This window comes from Triturus cristatus, chromosome 1_2 (genome assembly GCF_964204655.1).
Source record: "Triturus cristatus chromosome 1_2, aTriCri1.1, whole genome shotgun sequence".
NCBI lineage: Eukaryota > Metazoa > Chordata > Amphibia > Caudata > Salamandridae > Triturus > Triturus cristatus.
The window spans coordinates 1062764711-1062787186 of record NC_140580.1 but is presented as its reverse complement, the minus strand read 5'-3'; the positions used below and the strand labels follow the sequence as shown (position 1 = coordinate 1062787186).

The following is a 22476-nucleotide window of genomic DNA, read 5'->3' as shown; positions in this document are numbered from 1 at the left end:
TATGGACATGGTATCAATTATTAAATATTAAAAAGTAGCAGTCCATTTTAATGTCAAGAAATATTTCAACAAAATATAGACTATTTAATACATTCACATAACATATTGAATCATCATGTGCTGTGTTGCATTGCATGTCATCAGTGACAGGTCCTTAAATCCCGCTAGCTATCTCAGGACCAAAAACTGCTGCAACGTACTCCTCCTGGTGAGTCATAATTACTTCCCATTCCAGACCTTCGCGATTCTGGACCCTTGCCATAGCTGCATGTTTATTGTGTGCTAATTTATCTTTTGTAACTGTGTCTCTTTTTTTGCACTGTTTCGCAATCCTGCTTGTAGGTGTTACACCATTTACCCTGTCAAGTACACCTTTCTCCAAGGCTCCTTTGCATACTAGTGGAAGTTTCCATATCACAAAAAGTTGGTTTTCAGACTAGTCTCCTGAGATATGAATATTGCAAACTCTTCATATGAGAACTTTGCAATCCCTTTTCGTAATTCCTCCTGTGTGTCTTCTAATGTTGTACTCTGGGTATCTTTCTGGGCACCGTGCTGAATTGCTTCAAAGGGCTCCTGCTGGGCTGCTTGCTGAGTTTCCTGTTGGGTTCTTTGAGCATCCTATTCCTTTGAACAGTCTGACATTCTCTTCCTCCTCCTCTCCTGAAGATTTTTGTGTTTTCTCCATGTTGTGTGTGCTTTTGAATCCCTTTGTGTGTGTGTGTGCGGGTGCACCTAGGGAGTGGATGGAAGGGTGCACACCTGCTATCTGGAATATCCAAGTTCCGTATGTGAAGTATGGATCCAGAATATCGTAACAAAGATATCTGGCTGAAATATTCTGTCCTAAATATTGCTTACTGAAATAATACCCCAATGGAGTTAATAATAGTAACAATACCTCTGATGGGGTGATAAATTTGTAAACACTATTTAGTCAGATGCTATTTTTCCTAATGATATTCTGATATGTAATCATGCCTGAGGTATGCTTCCTCTGCTGTCACATACGTGACACCTATTCTCTGTGGGGAAAGCTTGCACTGCTGGTGCCTGGGTTGTGTGCTTGCTGATTCCCATGGGGTGCCTTCTTCTGTGTGTGTTTTAAGAAAGAAGATTGCACAGATGTACTGTAACTATTTTGAGTGAGAGAAGCTCTCTTTTCTAGTGCAGAGGTCATCCCTGATGTGTCTGAGGCACAATTACACTGTTGCCTCCTGTACTATAACTGATGTATGTGTTTTGCCTGCACTATAGCTGGTGTGTGTTCTGCTGCTGCTACTAATACCTTTGCTGTATCTGTTCTATCTTTTTGAGAAAAGATTGCACTGCTGATGCCCATGTGGTAGCTGTTTTGTGTTTGTGATCAAATCATAAGAAACCCATTCAACTATACAAAAGAAAAACTACTGATATATTCAATGTGTGCTTGTTTCTTACCCTTCGCATTTGTCCTGCAACATACATTCACATCCTGCAACACACATTCAATCCCTGTAAGACATTTGCCCCTGTAGAATATCTCTTCTCTCTCATCTGCACCTGCCCTCGTCACCCCATTTAAAGGTCTCGGATAAAGACAAATTAACCTGTCTGCAGGCAAGACCTTTTGTTTCTAACACACATCATATATTTAGAAAGGGTTCTGCTGCTCATGGTTGGACAGTTTTGTTGTCCGTCTCACTTCCCTCCTCCTGATTCAAGGGTTTTGCTTGAATTCCTGTGTCTCTCTCGTTTGGGAGCATTTGTGTCTCACAGTGTTTTGAACAGATGATATCTGTATTCTTCCACTGGTGACATCAGATCTCAATGGCTGGTAGGGACTATTTCCTCTACCTGAGTCTACCCTCACCTCCCACATTGCATTCTTCTCTCTGTAACCACTCTTATGCAGCACCATCTTATCCCCATGAGCCTCCTTGTTTATTTATTTATTTTACCTTATTGCCGCTTGCCGCACTATCGCCGGAGGCCATCTTAAAATGATTCACTGAGCCTGGCACCCCGTTCACAGTGAAGGTACTTCAAGAAACAAACAAAAAGTGGCTCAGGGTCCACTCCACGAGATTCACCAAATTGTGGCAATGTATGATCGTTTTACTTTACCAGACAAGGATAATGCATACAGAGTTAGGTTTCTATCGGTCACCGCCCAAACTTATAATAGGAAAAGGCACAAGAAAATACAACCACAATAAACTAAGACCCAGAAAAACGAAGTCAACTTGAACTGTATTTATATTTCCAAAAACGCATCTCCATTTAACAATTTGTAATACCATTGTTCATCAAGAAAATACAAGTATTTCCATCTGCGGTTCTTTTGTTTCTCTTCCGTGAACAATACAAACAGAAGTGAATTCACAGCAATGCACAGAAGATTCCTAGTTGCCGAAACAAAAAACAACGGAGGCAGCAACAACAAGAACAACAGAAACACATTGAAGGAGATAGTCATTCTAAAATAATTCCTGCTGAAGATTTAATTAAAGTCTTTTGAAGGAAAAACATTAAAAAGCCCCTATGCGGACCCCCAAGCTAGAGTGACATTAGTTCCAAAAATACAGTGTTGAGCGTTTGACAACATGGTGGTCAAGATGTGTTACATTAACTGCTATGCTACTTACAGCTTGGTGCTGAAACAAAAACAATCACATTGTGGGCATCCCGGAAGTTCGATAAAGGTCTTTATGTTTTGAACTTCCTGTTTAGGTTCAGCAGTGACCATTTTAAGAAACGCTGGTGGTATTTCTTAGTAAATATCCAAATTAGTAGGTTTTTGCCGTATTCTAACACAGGGAAGCTCAGATGTTATGAAATTGGTTGATTTCAAGACAGGTCAACATCTCTCAATGACAGGCAGGCCTGGCAACCAATCAGAAACTAGATTTGCATATGAAAAAAAGGCCTGAATTTGTAAAAAGCCAATCTTCCTCAAGGCTCGGACATTTGGACTTTCTAGAATTGGAATCCTGAAATGCAAATGCATTTTCAGAATTTTGAGCTAAAATGGTATCAGATTGAATCCAAATTTTAGGAATTTTAATTTCATAAATTTCCCACCCCGTCCCTTCTGATCTTTACCATAATGACCCCATTTCGATATTCCAAAGACGCCCAACTTTTTGTTGTTAGCTCAGTCTAAAAAAACAGGCTCAAATAATTCCAGACAATGAAAATTGAACTATATGATAGATTTACCAACAAACACTGAACCTCTGGAGACTTAAGGGTCTGCCACTTTTTTGCCTTTATCTCCTTCGCACAAGCTCCAAAATGTACAGACATTAAGTGTGCATCAACTAACAGAAGCACAAAAAACCCAACAACAACTCAATCATTCAATACAGAAACACATTGTCGAAGAATACGAGACGGATAAAATTACATTCGTACAAAAATAGATTTTTGCTTTACTTTGCCAAAGCTTAGGACAATTTTTTCACTCAAATTTTTTTTATGTATCAAATGATTTCTTAATTTTTTTCTTGCCCTGACTTTGCATCATGACTAAGGCGTTCCACGTACGTGGCTGGGAGTCGGGCAATAGTGACTATCCTGTCATTACCGGTCATCTGAAAATAGATGCACTACCCGGTTGTAGCAGGTCAACTAACTTTTGCAACACCCTGGCGGGCCTCCATAAGAGTGACCGCGCCACCAGCCACCTCGCGCACCTGAAAGAAATGAGCACAGGAAAACTGAAAAGAATGGATTTTTAATTAATCAAGATGGAACTGGAAAAATGTTTAAGACACTAAAAAAACTGAATCGGCTGAAATTTATGTAGGTAACTATATATAACTGAGGAGGTGTATATATACAGAATTTATGTACAGCACATACATGTATAATACACACATATATCACACAATGTATTGACAGGAAATGTCAAGCGCCCTATTTATTTACCTGATGGGGACATCATCAGCTTCTATGCCACCTTGTTTGAAAAATGATGGGGAGGCCCTATCTGTGGGAAACTGCTTGGCCACGAGCAGATTGCATAGCAGCCTAGGTCAAACACAACCACCCACACTGCAGCAAAAATGTTCATTAGACTGTTTCAAAATCAAAAATTATGGTTAATAGTTTTTAAACTTTATTCTATGCTCTATAAACATGATGCACAGTGCGGCTGCAGTTCAAAAAAAACCAGACACTTGACAAAGTAGATATCAGCTACGCACTTATGAATGGAAACCGGGAAGGGAGAGATGCCAACGTGCCACCACTTGATGTAAATATTCAGATCAATGGCCCATGTGCCTGAAAAGGAACAGCTAACTTGTCGTGTGAACACCTATAAAGCACAGAGCCAACCTGTCTGTTCACCAGATACAATTCTCACAGGCATTCACCTGTCTACCGCCACGTTGACCACCCTTCTCACCTATAGTTAAGTTGGAAAGGACATACTAGAATCAGTGTTCAGAAGTCAGCTATCTCTGTAGCCTTACAACAGAAGCTTTATGCCTCCCTAAGACAAAATAAAGAGCTGGGCTTGCAAGAAGATGCTCCCTTCATTGGCGGGTTTGCACCCATAGGTTCACGCCTCAAGCCCTCTGTTTGCAAATGTATCTGTTCACTCTACAAATGCATCTGTTTTGCAGCTTGCCAATCAGAACTACCAATGTCTGCTTAATTTGGTAATTTGTAACAATGTTCATTGCCCTTACAAGCTATTCGGCACTTCCACAGCCAACGGAATGCTTGCGGCACTTGCATGTCAAGCTGATGGGGACATATAGTGATAGGCATTGTGTCCAAGAGAAGAGCCAAAACGGCGACAGAAGTTCACTTTTCACAACCATGACAAACTGTCAAAAAACGTTTTATATATTTATTAAAAAAGCAAAGAAGTATTGCCAAAGCTAAAAGTGCATTCCATATCTCTCTATGTTCTTTACTGCATCGTTTATCATTGCTATTAACTGTTGTACTAACAGTTTGTGTTTTGCTTTGGTTTCATATTATTATTTTTGTATTCTCATTTTCTTTATTGTCATTCTTGGAGCTTGGCTCCTGCCTGAGTTTCAAGGGTCCACTCACCACTGTTATAAAGGCACTTGTTTTTGGGCCTGGTCCCACTACTTGAGAACCTCTAATTCCTCAGTAGACTTACTTTATAGTAGGACTTACTCCAAGTATGGTTTTTACCTTACTGATTATTAGAAGAGCAGACAATTGGCCACGTTTAGGAAATTCTGCTGGTCTATGCTTTGCAGGTATAATACTGACTGACAAAAAAGCCTGGCCATGTTAGCTTTGAACCATCGCCCAAAGGCATCCCCTCAACTCTGTGTGGCTTCATATTGGGCTTCAACCATCATGAACAATTTGAAGAAAACCCAAAAAGTCAATCGTTGCATGTCACAATATCGAACACAGAAATATTGTGCTACAGAATATTCTAGCAAACATATTGACAACCAAAATATTGTGGAGGTAAGTATATATATTAGTAAATATAGATTTACTATTCTCAACACTGTACACCGTAAATATATATATTGTCATGATAAATGTATGTGGAATTAAGTATAATGTAGCATATATACCTAGCATCTTGATTTTTTGGTAGCCAATATTTGTGATATTACATTAGCGTACCACAATATTTAGAAACATCGGTTGTCACACACACTCATGACTGATTATCCAACACTATTTTTTTAAGATGTGAGGCCTTGTAATGTGTAAATGAGAGGTATTTCCCTGAATGGTCCCAACATTTGGAATGTTTTGATGCTCAGTGAAAGAGACAAGTGCCCAGTGACTAAAGGCAAATGTGAATAGATTAGCCAGTTAGCAAGAGACTAGAATAAACTATGTTTTAAATAATTCTTCTGCCAGTAAATGTTAAGTCAATCAGTAACATTCTAGTAAATTTGATAGGGCTCTCTGCGATGAAACACTGCTAAAATACGGTAACTACGTTGCATGGTTCCATCCCACCTTGGTGCTGTAAAAGATAGAAGAGGAGAACTGTGACGGAAAAGCAAGCCAGATTCTGCACTGTAAAATCAGAGTTTACCAGAATCGCAACATTAAGGTTATAAGAGAATATTCAAGATTTTGAAGGATGGCCTAGGAGTTGATGCGTGTTCTATCTTCTTTATTCAAGATGTCCCATCACAAAAAAAAATTGTGATAAAAACATTAAAAAGTTCAATTTAATTAATATCCAATTTTAAAGAGATTAATACATTTCGATACGTACATGTATTGTTTTTTCTGCTGTAATATATATGCCATTTTTTTATTCTAGATTGGTAACCCCTGCAGAAATGTTTTTTAATATATTAATCATTGTTTATATATGTATGAGAAAGGGTGGAAAATGTTTTGGAAGCAGGGCACAAACAGATACTAGTTGGGGTATAAAATGTGCGTATAGCGTAAAGAATGATGGAATGATTGTGCCTGAGGACTGATATTAAGGCAAAAGAATTCATTTTTGTGAACCCTATTTGGCAGTTCGGGGAACAGCGGTAAACCAGCTTCAACTGCAAGGCAGACACCCACCCGAGTGGATGCCAGCATTTTGCCCCTGAATTGTGGGATTGAGGTAGATCTTCCCGATTTGCGCAGGATAGGAATACTACCTCAGAAAGTTCAAACAGATTTTCCACAGCACTATATAGTCCTTAAGAAATTTCTGCTTATAGCAGAATCCAAAATTGTGGAAACCCTAATATATTTCCTGATATATTATGAGAAATATTGTTTTTTTAAATGTTTAATGTAAGCGGATTGCTTTGGTATATTTCTATATTTATCATGTGAGTTTTTCGAAAGTTTGTGAAGAATAGTGTACACTACAACGGAAGACAAACACGAAGCAATTGACAACACAGGCGGATTTATGTGAGGGTTCGCCACAGTATTCGATTTCCTTTCTGTCGAAGTGTTTTCGTTGGAGTCGTCTGGTATAAAACATTGCACCAACAACTTCTTAGTTTAGTAGTTTTCACAATAAAAGTGGACCTAACAGGCACTATGCCACAATTTCCCCATTAAGTGAACTGCTCTAACTCATGCAGAAATAAATTATGCAGGTGCATTGCTTTTACTGAAAGGAGCAGTATGGCCTCTGGATTTCATAGTATTTCCGTCCTTTAAATGGAGAATAAGGACCAGATGTAATGGTTGTTTTTCAGGATTTACGGGCACAGTGTTACCGGCAGCACTTGTGATGCAGTAGCACCCCATTACAAATGCTACAATTCTGCAAAAAGTGTGAAGGAACTGGGCTACCACATACTTCCATCTAAAAAGCAACTTGCCGTGGACCCCATGTTTTTTTTTTTCTATTTCAAATTAAACAGAATATTTATTTCTCCATATTTGTGTGATGGAAAACACTTAAAATTAATCTGTACCTATGATTTCTTCTGAATAATAAAGCTACTCCCCAAAACCATTTTACAGACAAATGAAGCCATATGACTCTTTACGCTTACCTAAGGTCTAACCGGTTAATATTTTCGGAATATTACGTATCTTTGTGAGATCATGAACTTTACAATTGCACGTTTTCCCGCCTGCAGGCAAATGGTGCATTTTTCACTGGTATATGGTGGGAAGGGTTTGAGCCAGCATGGCTCAGATAGGAAGGGAAAGCAGCTCTAAATCATCCATTGTTTATCAGGAACATTATCGTTGCAAACATTTGTCAATTTCCTTTGCTCTAGCCTAATTTAGCTCTCTTCTTACTGGAGAATGACTGGCTCTCTTAGTCAGTCATTTCTAATGGCAGTGAATTCAACCAAAGGTGCATGAGTTGAAGAACTCACATTGCTTTGAATAACCCTCTCTGGGGGTGGATGACTTCACCTGCCAAGGAAACAGGTTCTATTTGGCCAGACAACATTGAGCTGACTCTCCCTTCCCCAAGCTAGTGTACTCTCCACCCACAAGAGTGACTCGCGGGTGGTAGCACTGCGGAATGCTCAAACCCGCTTTTTATTTGAACATGTTAGTGCTGTACTGTTGGTGTAGTTCAATTGCTGGAAAACACAAAGGAAGGACAGTCCCCCTAGCTGGTGGCAAACCCCATTTAGATACCATATTTCCCCATATTCGCTGCTAATATTTACGAGATATGTATTTTGTTCATGGAAATACTGGTGAAGGGTGGCTGACTGAAAGCATGGGCATTGCTGGAATCAGTTTAAGCATGCCAAAATTGTCCACCCAAAGAGACCTCAAAATATGCTTGAGAGAGTTCTAAGCTTAGACATTCTGACATCGCTGATGCCCCCTCAAGACTAGACAAAAAATATGAAACGCCTACAACGGGCAATCAACCTTTTGCTTGTGTTTGGTTGCCAGTGTCGCTACAGATGTCAATGAAGCATCAAAGGTGGGTGAAGCCAGGACAGTAAATCTGAAAGATGCTCCTCCTCACATTTTCCAATCTTGCCTTGCTGTCTACTGTTGGGGTGGCGCGGATGGAGTGGGGGTGAAAAGAGAAGCAAACTCCATGATGGAAACAGCAATACTGAGGTGGGCTTGGAACTCGAGCTACCTTAACACATCGAAAGACAAATACAACAAAACAAAACAAAAAAATGCCGAACAAGAAATTGAAAAAAATGATAACCTGTGCATTCAAGTTGGCTCATGTTTTGATTGACTAGCTCTGTTACCGAGTGAGAACAAGAATCTTTGGAAAATATAATCAAACATATTTCACTGTACACAAAGGAAAGCCAGAGCTCTGTAGGAGAACAGCACCCACACAACACTGCCCCTTACAAAGTCCATTTCTTGTGTGGGAGGGCAATTATATGTTGTTCGGGTCAATTTCTCATTTCTGTTGCTGATGTCTAGGTTCGGTGGGTCCTTCCCTGTTACCTCATTCCCATCTTCGTACATACAAGGATAGAAAGGCCAAGGTGCTGCTACCCAGTTAGTCTGTTATGCCTTTTCTGGGTAAAGAGAGACAACAGCTCTTTTTGCTTCCCTTTTGAGGAACTTCTTTTTCTTTCTATGACACAATGTGGTCCTCAGGACCCTGCTGGTGTGCCAGAAAAAGGTTAAAGTACAGTTTCATCACAAAGGACAACAGAAGCTTCTCCAACGACAACCAATATACCTTTCTTTGTGTCGGCAGAAAAGATATGCAAAATCAAGCCCCAGGTGAGAGGTTCACTCCATCCCCCGCTTCCGTCCCTGCAACATACGTCGCAGCAGTTCATAGTTCACGAATGGGGTGTGGGAGCGCATGTCTGCTTTGTAGTGCTATGGGGATGAGTCAAGGCACCTCCCCGACACGGGTGGGGACTCTGGTTGTGACGCTGCATCTGCGCCGGGGGGAGCAGTGTTCTTTTACTCGTATGAAATATTGTGGTTGAGAGAAGATGTAGCCAGGACACACTCCTTAAGTCATTTGATGGGGTGCTTCCAGCATTTCCATCAGGAAGGTGTCAATGGGTGTGTCTCCTATGAGCTTGAAGAAGAAGAGGTGCTCCAGACATTTCAAGCCGATGGAGCGCAGAGCTGGGAGCCTCAGAAGGAGCTTTGCAAACCTGCATGGATGAGAAGAATCCAGTTAGGAAGGAAAAGAATGGAACAAAAGCCACCCACTCCTACATAATGCATGTTTCCTTGCTTACTATTGGCCAGTGCTACATACTAAAAACATGTGGACACTGCGTGTGTGTGATTTCAGAGCTTTGTTACTGGGATGTAAAATATCTCTGAAGAAAAGAGAAGATACAATATTTTGAGTTTCACCCTCTTCAAGTGCAATGCCTTATTCAGTTTAGGGACAGTAATTAGTCACATAGCACACCAAGCCCTTGGAGAGTAATCTCTGTCTCTCAATTCCTTGCTTTTGTTGGCTTGCTTTTTACCATCCAACTGGGCTCTTTTGCCTCTATACCTGCACAGTCACCTAACAGAGGCACATCATCATTCACTCTACTGACTGCACAACCCCAAAAACAAAATCACACCATAGACTTTGCTGGAAAACTTCGAAACGTATGGGTAGTCACCTACAGACTAGAAAACATATGTCACACTAATGGCATATGTTGTGTTATACAAATGCTAAATAACAACATCAATAAGTGACTGTTTTCTTTCATATGAACCCAGTTGTTTGTAAACAAGTTGATGTAATTAAAGATCATTTTAGAAAATGTTACTTGTAACTACAGGTTTGCAGGATGTTCTGCTGCAAATCATTTAGCACTGAGCTCCGAATACTGTCACTTGTTTTATCAAGTCCTTTGCTTTCGACTTCAGGCGTGAACAGCCGCGGCCTGTGCAGGTAAGAGTGGTTAATTATTCATTTATTTTTCCCACGTCATCGTCCGTCGAAATCCTCCCCCTGCTTCCCCCCCACCGCTCTTACCTGCACGGGCCGCGGCTAGGCGTGAATACCATGACCGCTGCTCATGCTCCCTGAGGGCTTCAATGCACTGAGACAAAGGCTACACCTCAATTTATTAGGGTGACCACCTTCCTCCAATCATTACAGACACTGTTTTAAGACCTGGACTTTAGTGTAATAGTGATATGTATTCAGGGTATTGTAGTGTTGTTTTTATAATGCTGATTATACTAACACACCTGAAATCAGTGATTTGTAGGTGAAAAGTTCCAGATTGAAGAGAATTTCAAGAATGACATGGGACAAGGTGATCACCCTATAGACTATAGTATAGTCAAACTTATCCATATCGTCATATATGTCTGTGTGTTGATGTTATAAAAAATGTGCTCTTCCTCCATCTCAAAACTGCCTGGGCAAGATGAGCCTCTCTTTTTGCAGCGATCTCAAAATAGTAATGTGAAATAAAATCCATATAGCTGTGCAATGGAAGATAAATTAATGTTTCCCAAAATACACTGTAGTGCTCATTAAAAGCCTGGCATACTATAGTGGAGTATGTATGTCTACCCATCTATCCATCTGTCTATCTATCTATATATCTGTTTTACAGATGGCTCTCCGCTCATCCCTCATGTGGCCGTGCATTGGTTTGTTAGGTCCAATGTATTCTCAACCAACATCTAGTTTTTGCAAAGGTCTTTCTGTCAAATTTGACAAGTTAGTAAAGAATATTATTTGAGTGATGGATTGATTATTGCACTGAAACAATTCTTTGAATAATTCAGGAAAAGTATGCAAGACTTCTACCTTATGGAATTGCAAATAAAATTCTTCAATTAACCCTGACACTATACACTAAGGGGCATATGTATCAAGCGATTTTTTTCTCGCAAACGCTGCGATTCGCAAAAACAGCGTTTGCGAATAAAAAATCGCTAAACGGTATGTATGAGCCATTTTTCAGCGCAAATTTAAGGAATCGCTAATTTTGCAATTTCTTAACTTTTCATAAGCATTTAAGAAATCGCAAATTGCGATTTCTTAAATGAAATGTAACAGGCAACAAAGTTTTGCGAAAAATCCTTAAGAAATCGCAAATTACCACCAACTTCTAGTTGGTGGTAATTTGCGAATTCTTTTAAAAATGCACTTTTTAAAATTTTAATAAGTGCCACGTGGCGCACATACATGCCCTTAGGGCATGTATGTGCGCCATATGTCCACACATGCTGATTTCAGGGGTGCATCAGGGTGTCATCTTGACACCCTTGCACCTTTGAAATGATTCTCAAATTGCGATTAGCAAATTGCGAATCGCAATTTGAGAATTACTTCCCATTCATTCCTATGGGTCTCCTGGCCCATAGAAATGAATGGGCAGGTATTCCTTAATTGCGATTTCGCAATTTGCTAATCGCAATTAAGGAATTTTAAGAAATCGCTAAATATTAGCGATATTTTAAATACATCCCATTTTGCGATTCTCAAATAGCGATTCTCAAAAAATCGCTATTTGAGAATCGCAAATTCGGGTTTTGATACATATGCCCCCAAGCTACTAGAACACCTACCTTTCAAGACAGTTCTTTTAGGCTGCAAGCATTCATTAGATCATTGCCTCATAAGGAACGCAAGTAAAACATGTAAGACCATTGTAAACAATAGCAACATTCTAAGTGAAATACTTCTCTTAAGGCCTTCCAAGAAAGCTTGAAGAAACGTAGAAGAGTTGTCTGTTTTGTTAGTAGGCTGCAACTGCTGATAAATGTATACATATTTATGTGTATGCTAGAACCACATTTTTGAAAAGTAAGAAGATATTATTAAGCATGGGGTAAGGAGGTAAACACTGGGTCCGATTCAAAAAGGTATGTTTGCATGTGTAGATCTACTCATGTAGATGTACCGCTCCACTTGTTTTATATTTGACGTTTTCAACAAAATACTCACATTTATGTGTAGGCTTAAGAGACTCTGCCCCCTCAAAGGAGCGTGAGGAAACTTCTACGCCTGAATTTACAAATGTAAAGTTTCTATTAGTAACTTTTCACTTGTTCATGGAGATCTCTGCCATTGGGACAGAAAGCTCCGTATAGGTTAATGTGGGGAAATTTGGTATAGTTTATTATGAAATAAAATTAAGTTATTAAAAAATAAAAATGTAAAATAATTTTAAATCATTAATTAATTAATACAAACCAAGGAATACATACGAAAAAATATAAAACAATTCCTCCATAACTAACTTTGTATCTGATTATAATTGAATTGAATTTTAAAATAATTGTCAACAATACTTCACCCACACTCATTAACCTTTTTATTTAATTTTGAAACAAACTTGGTTATAAGTAATGGTTTTAATTAATTATAATAATTTGCAGACTTTTTAAAGAGATTTACTTTAAATGTGAGCGTATGATTCAATTTACAAAAAAATTGCATTATGCTTCTGATTTAAATTAAAATTTAACTTAATTTATTTTACACTAATTCCTGGGGATGTTAATGTGCCTGATTCACCAAGGTAAACATACACTTTTGTGTACATTAATTACTTTTTTGGAATTTAGAAACTGCTTGCAGAGTATTATGACTCCTTTTACTTATAGGTGTGGACTTCTCTGCCCTAACTGCAGGTGCGTAGAACTTCGCATACATATGTTTAGGGGGTGCAGAGTCGTAAAACTTTGCACGTAGTTTATGGATGTGAGAAAGTAGCACACTTAGGGCCTTATTATGAGCCTGACGGTGAGGGAACAGGACCGCCCGCTCCCGCACTGCCAAACCCGTGTAGGAACAGCCTGCCAGATCAGGAGTTTTCTCCTGTCTGGCGGGCGGATCTTTGTTCTCCACAGGGCGGTGCCTATAAAATAGGCCCACAATGGGAACGTCAAAGGCGGTACCATGCACAGCATGGACTGCTGCAGTCCATGCTGTGCAGGTACATGGCATCCACATGGCATAAGGGACCAGGGGGCCCTGTAAAAGTGTGGCGGTGAGGAAACTCGTAATATGTTATGGTTACAAAATCTGCTTTTGTGTGTCAATTCCATCCATTCTCAAAATACAAATACCTTCAAACCCAATGACGGAAGAGTCTTTGTCCTGTGCATTGTGGGCTACAGGTAACATCAGTAATCATGCCTGCTGCCGAAAACAAAGGACATGGAATACCCTCAAGCAAATACTATAGCAGCAGAGGCCAGAGAATGTGAATCTGCATTAGGCAAAAGCAGCAAGCCAGGGTCAGTTAGTAAAGACAACATGACCAGTTGGCCCAAATCAACCTTGCCCCTATGTGTGAGTTACCATGAACACAGGTACCACTGACTTCCATATGCCTAAGGGCACTGTGCTTGTTCAGAAAAAAAGAAGATAAATTGGCCCGTGTTACAAGCATTTGCTTACGTTGAGTACCTCAAGGAAAAGACAAGTGGTTTTTTTTGTTGGTGTTCTTGTTTTACATTTTGTCAGTGTGAGCAAACAGCTGGATCTCATTGTACAAGTTCTCTTTACTGTAATTAAAGGTGCTACAAAGCACATCTGCTATGGAAACATACACTTTTACATCATGATCTATTTGGCAACAGCATAATTGCGCATGTGAGCTATATCTTTAAGATATAGAATATGACCTGATGAAGTGATGGTGAAACTTCACAAGTGTCATAAACCGAAGTAAATGTGGCAGTGTCATTCTGTGACCACATCTACAGACAACAGGATGGCAAGAGAGCGGGAGGTCACAGAAATCCCACATGCCGATCAAAGCATTTCTTTCTTTGCCCCTCTGGTGAATTGTCTCATGTGCTTTGTTATAGCTGTGCAACCTTGTGGTATCTTCAGCCTGCTGCTGTTGACAAGATTTATGCTAGTAGAGAAGGAGAAACACAACAAACGACACCGCTGGAGCATTTAATCAGCATTAAAACGAGCTTTACTATACACCCAGTCACCTAGGAGAAAATAAGTGGCTTCTATGTTTGTTTTCCTCCCCACTTGCACAAGCTCAGTGCAAATAAAATCTGCATTTACAAAATGGCAGGAAGCCAGCCAACATGGCGCTGTTTGTGCTGAGCTGGCAAGACAGAAAGAGGCCAAGGGCCAGGAAAAACAAAATGGACCATAAATCCGCCAGGAAACTCCACGTTAAACTGAAACAGATGACAAGACTTGCACGCCTGGACGATTAACTGTGAAGTAACCAGGCGTTTAAGCAAAGTCCTACGCCTGGCCAGTGAAGCCACATTTGTAAAGATGAAACTGTAACTCTTAGGATCAAATCTGGAGACATCTCTCTAGGAAGGATAGACCAGAGGGAGAGTGGTGGTATGGTGCAAGGCAAACACTCCTGCAGGAAGGGGGGGGGGGGGGGACCACCGCAATCGTATGGCAGCCAACGTACAACCTCACAGCGATGAAAGTAGCAGGAATTAGTTTGCAAATATTGTGGAGGGGTTGGATTACGAGTGCCTTTGTAAATTCCGACACTCATGGAAACCCTATTTTGCATGAGTGTTGGAATTATAAGTTTGGGTGTGAAAATATCCAACAGTCCGACTATTCCCCAGACAGAAATCAGCAGGAGGAACTTGAGGATGGTTACTAGGGGAAAAGGGCCCAGAAAATACAGCAACATGAGGATTTCGGTGTAGAAAGCACAAAAATCCATAGGTCATTCTCTATTTTAACAAGAAAGCTTGTAAATGCTTATATTTATAGTGTCTGATTAAAAAAATAATGCCAAAGATGTAGTTGTTGATGTGGTGCGACCAATATGGCACCAAGACCAGAGCACTCGTAACATAAGCCTTGGTCATCTGTTTAGGACATATCAAGAAACATGTGTAACACCTTAAAGACACTTCACATAAACCACCTAGCACATGGCGTATCAGCGCTGTTGACCCTCAGCCATGTTTCCACCTTGGCTGCGAGTAGCGAGGCTACTGGGGGTCTGAAAAGACCACCCTCATATAACAGTTTGGTGCAGCACAGAGGAATGCATCCACAGGAAGAGAACAATTTCCCAATATCACCATTTTATTTTTACAAGAAATGGGATTCAATCGCGTTCCTGGGAATCCTGTACATTTCCTTTATTATTCTGAGGATGTCCCTGTTTTTAATGCCATTTTGATGTTTTTGAAGTTATTATGTCTGCCAAAAGAAAACAGAATAGCTGCCTCACAGGCAACAGAAAGCTTTGCCTTGGCAAAAATCCTAAACTGATCACTGCACATTGCTAATGGGAGCTGGGCTGGGCAATGCAGTGACTACAGACTGCTATGGACGGAAGATCCAACAATGTCGCCGTCTGGTCACTGAAGGGCATGGTACAAAGCAAAAGGTTGTTGGATAGATATAGATTAGCAGTATAAGCTACACAAAGTGGCAACGTGCAAGTAAGGACTGTGGATATGGGCTCTGGGGGTGCTAAGTTTGTGATTTAATGTTCCTCATCTGAAGTCTTCTAGGTGGCGTTTATCTGGCGTAACAAGCTAGCGGTCCAGTGTTGGCCAATGACCTGGACACCCTCCCTTTACGATCAGACAGGAAAGTCCATGCACGTTAACATGATGCCTTGGGGAGCATTGGGTTATATCTCTTTTAGCAAAAGAGGAAGGACAAAACCAATTAGAAGTCTTAAGAGAGTCTGAAATATTGAACCATACTTTTGTGGCAGCGGAGAAAAGAGTCTCTAAGACTTGGTTTGAAGGCAGGGTTTATGACTATGGCTAAAAAGACAAAAAGCTGTGAAGGAAAGGTCTACAAATGTGCTCCGGGGTCTTTGAGCTGACACCTCGAAAGTCCCAAATGCTGGAAAACCATGGGTAGAGATAAAGTACTAAGACTAAGTAGGCCAGCATCTATGAGAAGGAAGTAAACTAAAAACCAATAACATAAAAACATAAACATCGCTCGTTTTGAAAAATGTGAATTGAACCTCCCTGTCCCATTCAGTAACATTCTGCACCATGGCTCAGTTGTCCTTCTGAGCAGCCTCCTAAGAGGGGCTCCATCGATCGTTGCTCGGATACTCACCTCCCAGGCTGGTCGGGGTACTTGTGTTTGCAGTATGCTTCTAGTGACGCGTAGACCTTTTCCCGTAGCGCTTCCACTTCAGCAGGATTAGACAGCCCCTTAGAGTCTAGAAAGCAAACCATGAACAAGGTATTAACTCTGGACACCTTTACTTTAAAACGCTTGCCTTCATTCCAAACCTTGCAGCTCTACTTTGAGCTTAAATAAATTGACTGGAAAAAAGAATAGCGTGTAACTAAAGATCCTCAGATTTCGTATTTTCCAAAGATTTCTATGATTAGTCAGACAAATAATCCCTCTGGTATCATGTCAATGTCCTTCCTGCAGCTGTGAAATCTACTTTAAAACCTGTGACTCAGCAGAAGATGCCACACAGGAGAATCAGAAGCTACTTTAATGCAACTATACTTACCAATGTAATCCTCACTTGAAGATGAAGGAATGATGTGAATCTACGTAGGATTCATTTGAATCCCATAGCTATGCTATGAACATAAGTTTACATTAGCAAGCCAGCAATGCACAACTATTGTAAAATGTAAAACCAGAGCAGCCCGCCTCTCGCCACGGGGCGAGCCTTTGGGAAATTCAGAGTGAATGTCACACTGCCACTGACATTAATCTCTAAAAAAAACCAAAGTTTTATCTTCCTTCCTCTTCCCCCCTCCTCCATGTAATAGTAATACTAGGATTTGTATAGCGCGGCTAATCACCCATGAGGGTCTCTAGGCGCTGTCCATAAGCACGGGGAGATTATGCAATTTTCCCATAATGACAGGACGTAGAGCTGAGATTTGAATCTGGATCCCCCAGCTCTGAAGTTGGCAGCTCTGACCGTTACGCCGCATCCTATGTGGCACTCACTGCATTAGATGATCCCTAACCATTCTCATTTAACCTCGCTAGGCTTTGCTCTGTGTAGTAAACCACACGTTAGCTTACATGTCAAAATGGGATTAAAAGGATCTCAGTTTGCTCTCTAGCTGTTGAGAAACACAGGAAGGTCCCTCCCAGAATCTCACCTACGTTCAGCCACGTTGCGCTACCTACGTGACTCTCTCCTGACAGGGGCTCCAAAACCACCTTGCACCAATGAAAGTGATACTGTGCGTTGTGGACATAATAGTATGATGGGTGGGCACACCTATTTTTACTTTTCTGCTATGTTTTATGGTGTATTCACTGAGTGCGTGCACTACAGGTTGAGGGAACTGCCTGTTTCCCTAATCTGATAAGAGAAAGAATATTCCGGACAACAATTGCCAGACGGATCTATATGCACTGCTTAATGTATTTAACTTTGTGTGTAATCAACAATTGATATCAAACAGTTATAACAGAATAAAAAAAATAAAAACTAGACAGTGTTCATTCCATAACATATGACTTGTTGTATAGCACTGCTTATATCTTCATCTGTGTACTCCACAAAAGAATTTGTTCGGTGCCCTATGCATTTCGAGACCCACGGTCCCTTCTTCAGGGGCCACTATGTTCAAAACAAACAAAAAAGTTCCAATTACATAAGTCGAATATTCGCAGTAATATTCAACAAGACATATTCTATTAAATGAACACTGTCTAGTTTTTACTTTTTGATTTTGTTATAACTGTTTGATATGTTTAAACACATACATGAATAATTTATTAAACAAAAGTTTTGGTATGAAAATTAATTCTGATGCTGAATACATTTCTGAAAAAGAGTATACAATTGTGTTTAATTGCTGATTATACACCAAGTTAAATATATTAAGCAGTGCATATAGAACTTTCTGGCAACTGTATGTTGTGGCCCTACTACTAACAGGCACCTCTTATACCACAACACCATTGTCCTAACACCTTTGCATTTGGTTCATGTGGAGTCAAGTTTCAAAAGTGTCTGACTTCTATAGCTGTCCATCTCAACTCTCCAAGGAACCAAGAAGGCAAAGGGTTCAGGTCCGGAGGGGCCCCAGCCCTGTGCAGCTCCGCATAGAAATTTCTAATTTCCAGGAGAACAAACTGGAAAACAAGTCTTCAAGTGTTGAGCCTCGAGATTCTGGAACTCACCACACCAGCTCCAGGATTATATAAAGGAATGAATTGTGCCTCGTTTAACACCTGTAACCAACTCAATTAAATAATACACTAAGCAACTAATCAATCAAGGAATTGTAAGCGCGCTACTCACCCGTAAGGGTCTCAAGGCGCTGGGGGTCCGTATGTCTGTCTAGCCGAAGAGCCAGGTTTGAGGGTCTTCCTGAAGGTGTTCAGGGAGGGGGCTCGTCTGATGTCTGCCGGTAGCACGTTCCAGGTCTTGACTGCAATGTGGGAGAAGGATCTTCCGCCTGGTCTGTGGATGCACGGGATTTGGGCCAGTGCAAGGTTGGAGGATCGTAGGTTTCTTTTGGGTATGTGGAAGTTGACTCTGTCGTTGAGGTATTTGGGTCCGTTGTTACGTAGGCACTTGTAGGCGTGGGTGAGGATTTTGAAGGTGATCCTTTTCTCCACTGGGAGCCAGTGGAGTCTTTGTAGGTGCTGGGTGATGTGTTCGTGCCGGGGATGCAGAGGACGAGTCTGGCAGCGCTGTTCTGTATTGTCTGGAGTTTGCGGAGTAGGGACTTGTTGAGGCCGGCGTAGAGTGTGTTTCCATAGTCCAGTCTGCTGGTGATGAGTGCGTGGGTGACTGTCTTCCTTGACTCGGGGAGATCCACTTGAAGGTCTTGAGGAGGATGCGGAGGGTGTTGAACTACGGTTCAAGACTGGATGCACACTAGTGCCAATGTCCACGGGATACCACTGGCCATGAGTTGAGACGTGCCCTATCAACACAGCCTGGCCAGTTATGGGTTTCAGAAAACTTAATCCATGTAACGTGTCAAAGGGCCACCAGTTCTTCCAACGGAGAAGTGCATATGGGTGAGTCGCTAACATCTCACTGGGATACGTGTCAGTGGCCAATGACAATTAGCTAACATTTAAGGGCAACACAGAGTCATGTACAGCTCATAAAGTCCCAAATCCCCAACCTGCAACCGTTTTATTTTCCGGGGCCCTCTAGCCCTCGGTCTTAGAAAGTATTCTTTAATCAAACACTACTGACTACCACCACCCGTGCAACTGCCGGGCCTCATGAGTTCCTCCATGCCATAAAGTACTTTGACTGTTCCCCTCTACTGTTACTGGATTGTTGTGCTGGTTCTACATTCCTTCAGCTTTATCAAGAGCCCAGGCTCTTGTTCTGGGCCAAGGTGATCTACATATTCCACCATATTCAGAGACTTCCTCTAATTGACAATTCTATACTATGATTGTGGCCTGAAACATCAAGAATCAATTCCAAACAATCATTTTGATAACATTTTAATCTGCTCAAACCTGCATGATGGCGCCAATATGTGGCAATCCCTTTGTCCCCATCGGTGGCTGGGGATCATGTAATAAAAACTCTGCATGTACAAATTAAGAAATGCCAGTGTTGGTAAGTTAACTTCACGGGTTATGAACTTTTTATGATCAGTCACTACAAGAATGAATCTTCTGAACAAACCATTCTGCAAAACTCTCGAAGTTTCTGAGCTCTCAGAAAAAGGCTAGTGTTTTTAATGGCTGAAGAGAACTTTTTTCAAAAATGATATTTATTTGCAAATTTTGCTCCAGGGCAAAAGGAAAAAGTTGGCTCTAATTATTAGCTCATGGTATGCCATAACAAGTCCTTGGCAGACTTTAGAGTGTCAAGCCTCCCTCATTGCTTCACGTCATGCGCTGGTCATTCTGACCCTCCAAGGTCCTGGCGGACGGTCATCAGTGCCCGGCCAAAAAACAATCGATCCCGTACAGCTTTCATCACAGCATGTTTTTCAACCTTCACATCTCCTTAAAAACATTTTTCATAATGTTTAACTGAAAACAATATGCTGGTGAAAGCTAGTCACTGCTCTTTAGTGCACCACTATGTCTTGTATTTTGGTGATAAGACATATGTTTTAGGAAGCCCCACAAATAAAACAGAAGTGGTATGGTTACATGGAAAGGAAAACTTTTTTAGACGGATGTTCTTAACATTTGTTACTCATATCCACATTATCATTGATTTCTTGTGGCGGTGATTTCATTCAGACGAGCCTTCACAACCACTCACCTCGTGGTTGCCTGATAAAAAAAATACTGCGGTAATGGGGGAGCATGTCTGGAAGATGCAGACCTCACTCCAGCCATGAGAAGCCTCGAGAGCTCCTTCTTGGCGCTTGCAGCAGTGTATAACTCTTATAATGCCTACTACTGGGTGTCAGAATGTTATAAAACCTATATAGTTCAAGGGAATTATTACATTTGATGAGTTTCCCATATGGTGTCCCACTCACTCCTACCAATAGGAATCCACTACAGAGGTTTAACACCACATAGATGTCACTCCATCAAAATTACTGCTAATAATGCCACTGTTGATAACACCACCACATGTAAAGAGATACTTACATGAGTAAGTTTGATGGTAAGGGCTGACCAAAGGTTTTTTTTTTTAGATTCAGTATTATAAAAGAGGCAGTGTTAGATTTAAGCAATGGATGTGGTTTGGTTTGGGTATGGAGTAGACCTCGGGCCTGATTATGAGTTAATGTGTTACATATTGCCTCTGATAAATTAGGATACCATGAGGTATGTTATTTATTGGATGCAATAAATAACACCTATACGAGTTCATGGGAAATCACATACAGATTTTGGTGTTTAACACACCAAAATCCGCACAATATGGTAAATACCATATGTTTTTCCCTGTTAAATCTTGGCAGGTTTGCCCTGCCGATATGTAACAAAGGTTAAGTTACTTAAAGCATCTGATAAGTATCGGATGTGCTAAATACCTTCATACTCGTAATTCCAACCCATGCGTAAAAAACAGTTTACACGTGGATCGCAATATTACGAGCAAGTCGTAATCAGGCCCTATGGTTTACATTTAGAGTTAGACTTAGTGTTAGGGTAAAAGTTAGGTTAAGGCTAGAACTAGGGACAGTGTAAGACTTAGGTTTAGCGATAACTTTAGGGCTAGACTTAGGGTTATGGTAAACGTAAGTATAAGGGTTAAGGGTTAGTTTAAGGGTTAATACATTTAACCTTGTAAACAGCTTACTTAATGTAGTGGTATGCTCAGACATTGTGTTACTACTACTAGTAAGTTTGATGTTATGCTTCCTAGGTAGTTTTATCTCAATAGACTTGTATTCTTCGTAATGATGTACCTCCGTCCCCAAGTACTGAAAGCCAAGTACAATAAGAAAATCTCGATTTTTGGGAGACATGGCTTAAGCTGCTTGCCTATACTGTACCTTCTCTATATTACTCTCATATAAGAAAAACTGAAACCATGTCTCTTATAATATACTGTGGCTGGGGAAATTACTACAGACTGAAAAAGGTATCTTTGAACATGGTTTGGCTGGGAAAACTAAGAAAATCTGAAGCCCCATTTTTTTTAATATGGAGTGGGGGGCCGAAAAAAACTGAACTCCGGCTCTTTTAAAATGGTTTGGCTGGAAAACTGGGGCAAACTGAAAGGGTTTCTCTTTTAGTCTTTTTTAATATGGTTTTACTGGAGCTACTACTAAAAACTAAAACCTCATCTCGTTTGAGATGGCTTGGGTGGGGGACCTAACATAAACAGAAATTCTATCTCTTTTTGCTATTGATTAGCTAAGGAAATACTAAAAAAAACAGAACATATAGGGATGCGCTTTCAGATGGGACGAACCTCCAGAATGGAATGATATAAAACCTGCCCTTCGGGATAAACACCGCAAGCAGCATCATGGGACCATTCTGTCTTTAACCAATCACTAGTTTGAAAAGCTGATGCCTTGTGGTGAAAGGATGGACTCATCGAGAGACGGTAGGCAGCATGGCGCACAGAGTGCGTGGTACCCTCCATTACCTGGGTTGAAGAGGACGATCGCCCGCAGACAGCCCAGCTCCGTCTTGTCCATCTGCATGTCCCTCATCTTTGATACAAGCTCTGTGAGGACCCTGTGGAGGTAGAAGAGATGCTGACTCAGCACTGTGCACCTCCAGATGCAAACTTTGGGATGAAA

The 22476-nt window shown here is 40.8% G+C and overlaps 1 protein-coding gene across 5 annotated transcripts in view; it reads right to left on the bottom strand.

Moving 5' to 3' along the window:
- Positions 1 to 2214: 2214 nt before the first annotated feature.
- The window catches only part of RXRA (retinoid X receptor alpha), a 440219-nt gene continuing 419957 nt past the window's right edge, over positions 2215 to 22476 (bottom strand). For 3 of the 5 annotated variants that reach the window (XM_085612741.1, XM_085612747.1, XM_085612755.1), the window contains 3 exons: positions 22320 to 22411; positions 16400 to 16505; positions 6458 to 9536 (listed from right to left, as the gene is read on the bottom strand). In XM_085612741.1, the coding sequence (XP_085468867.1) occupies positions 9389 to 9536; positions 16400 to 16505; positions 22320 to 22411 (346 nt within the window). In that variant the 3' untranslated portion in view covers positions 6458 to 9388. Of the gene's footprint in view, positions 9537 to 16399; positions 16506 to 22319; positions 22412 to 22476 lie in introns of all 5 variants that reach the window. The other 2 variants (XM_085612724.1, XM_085612733.1) reach the window with 1 other exon arrangement.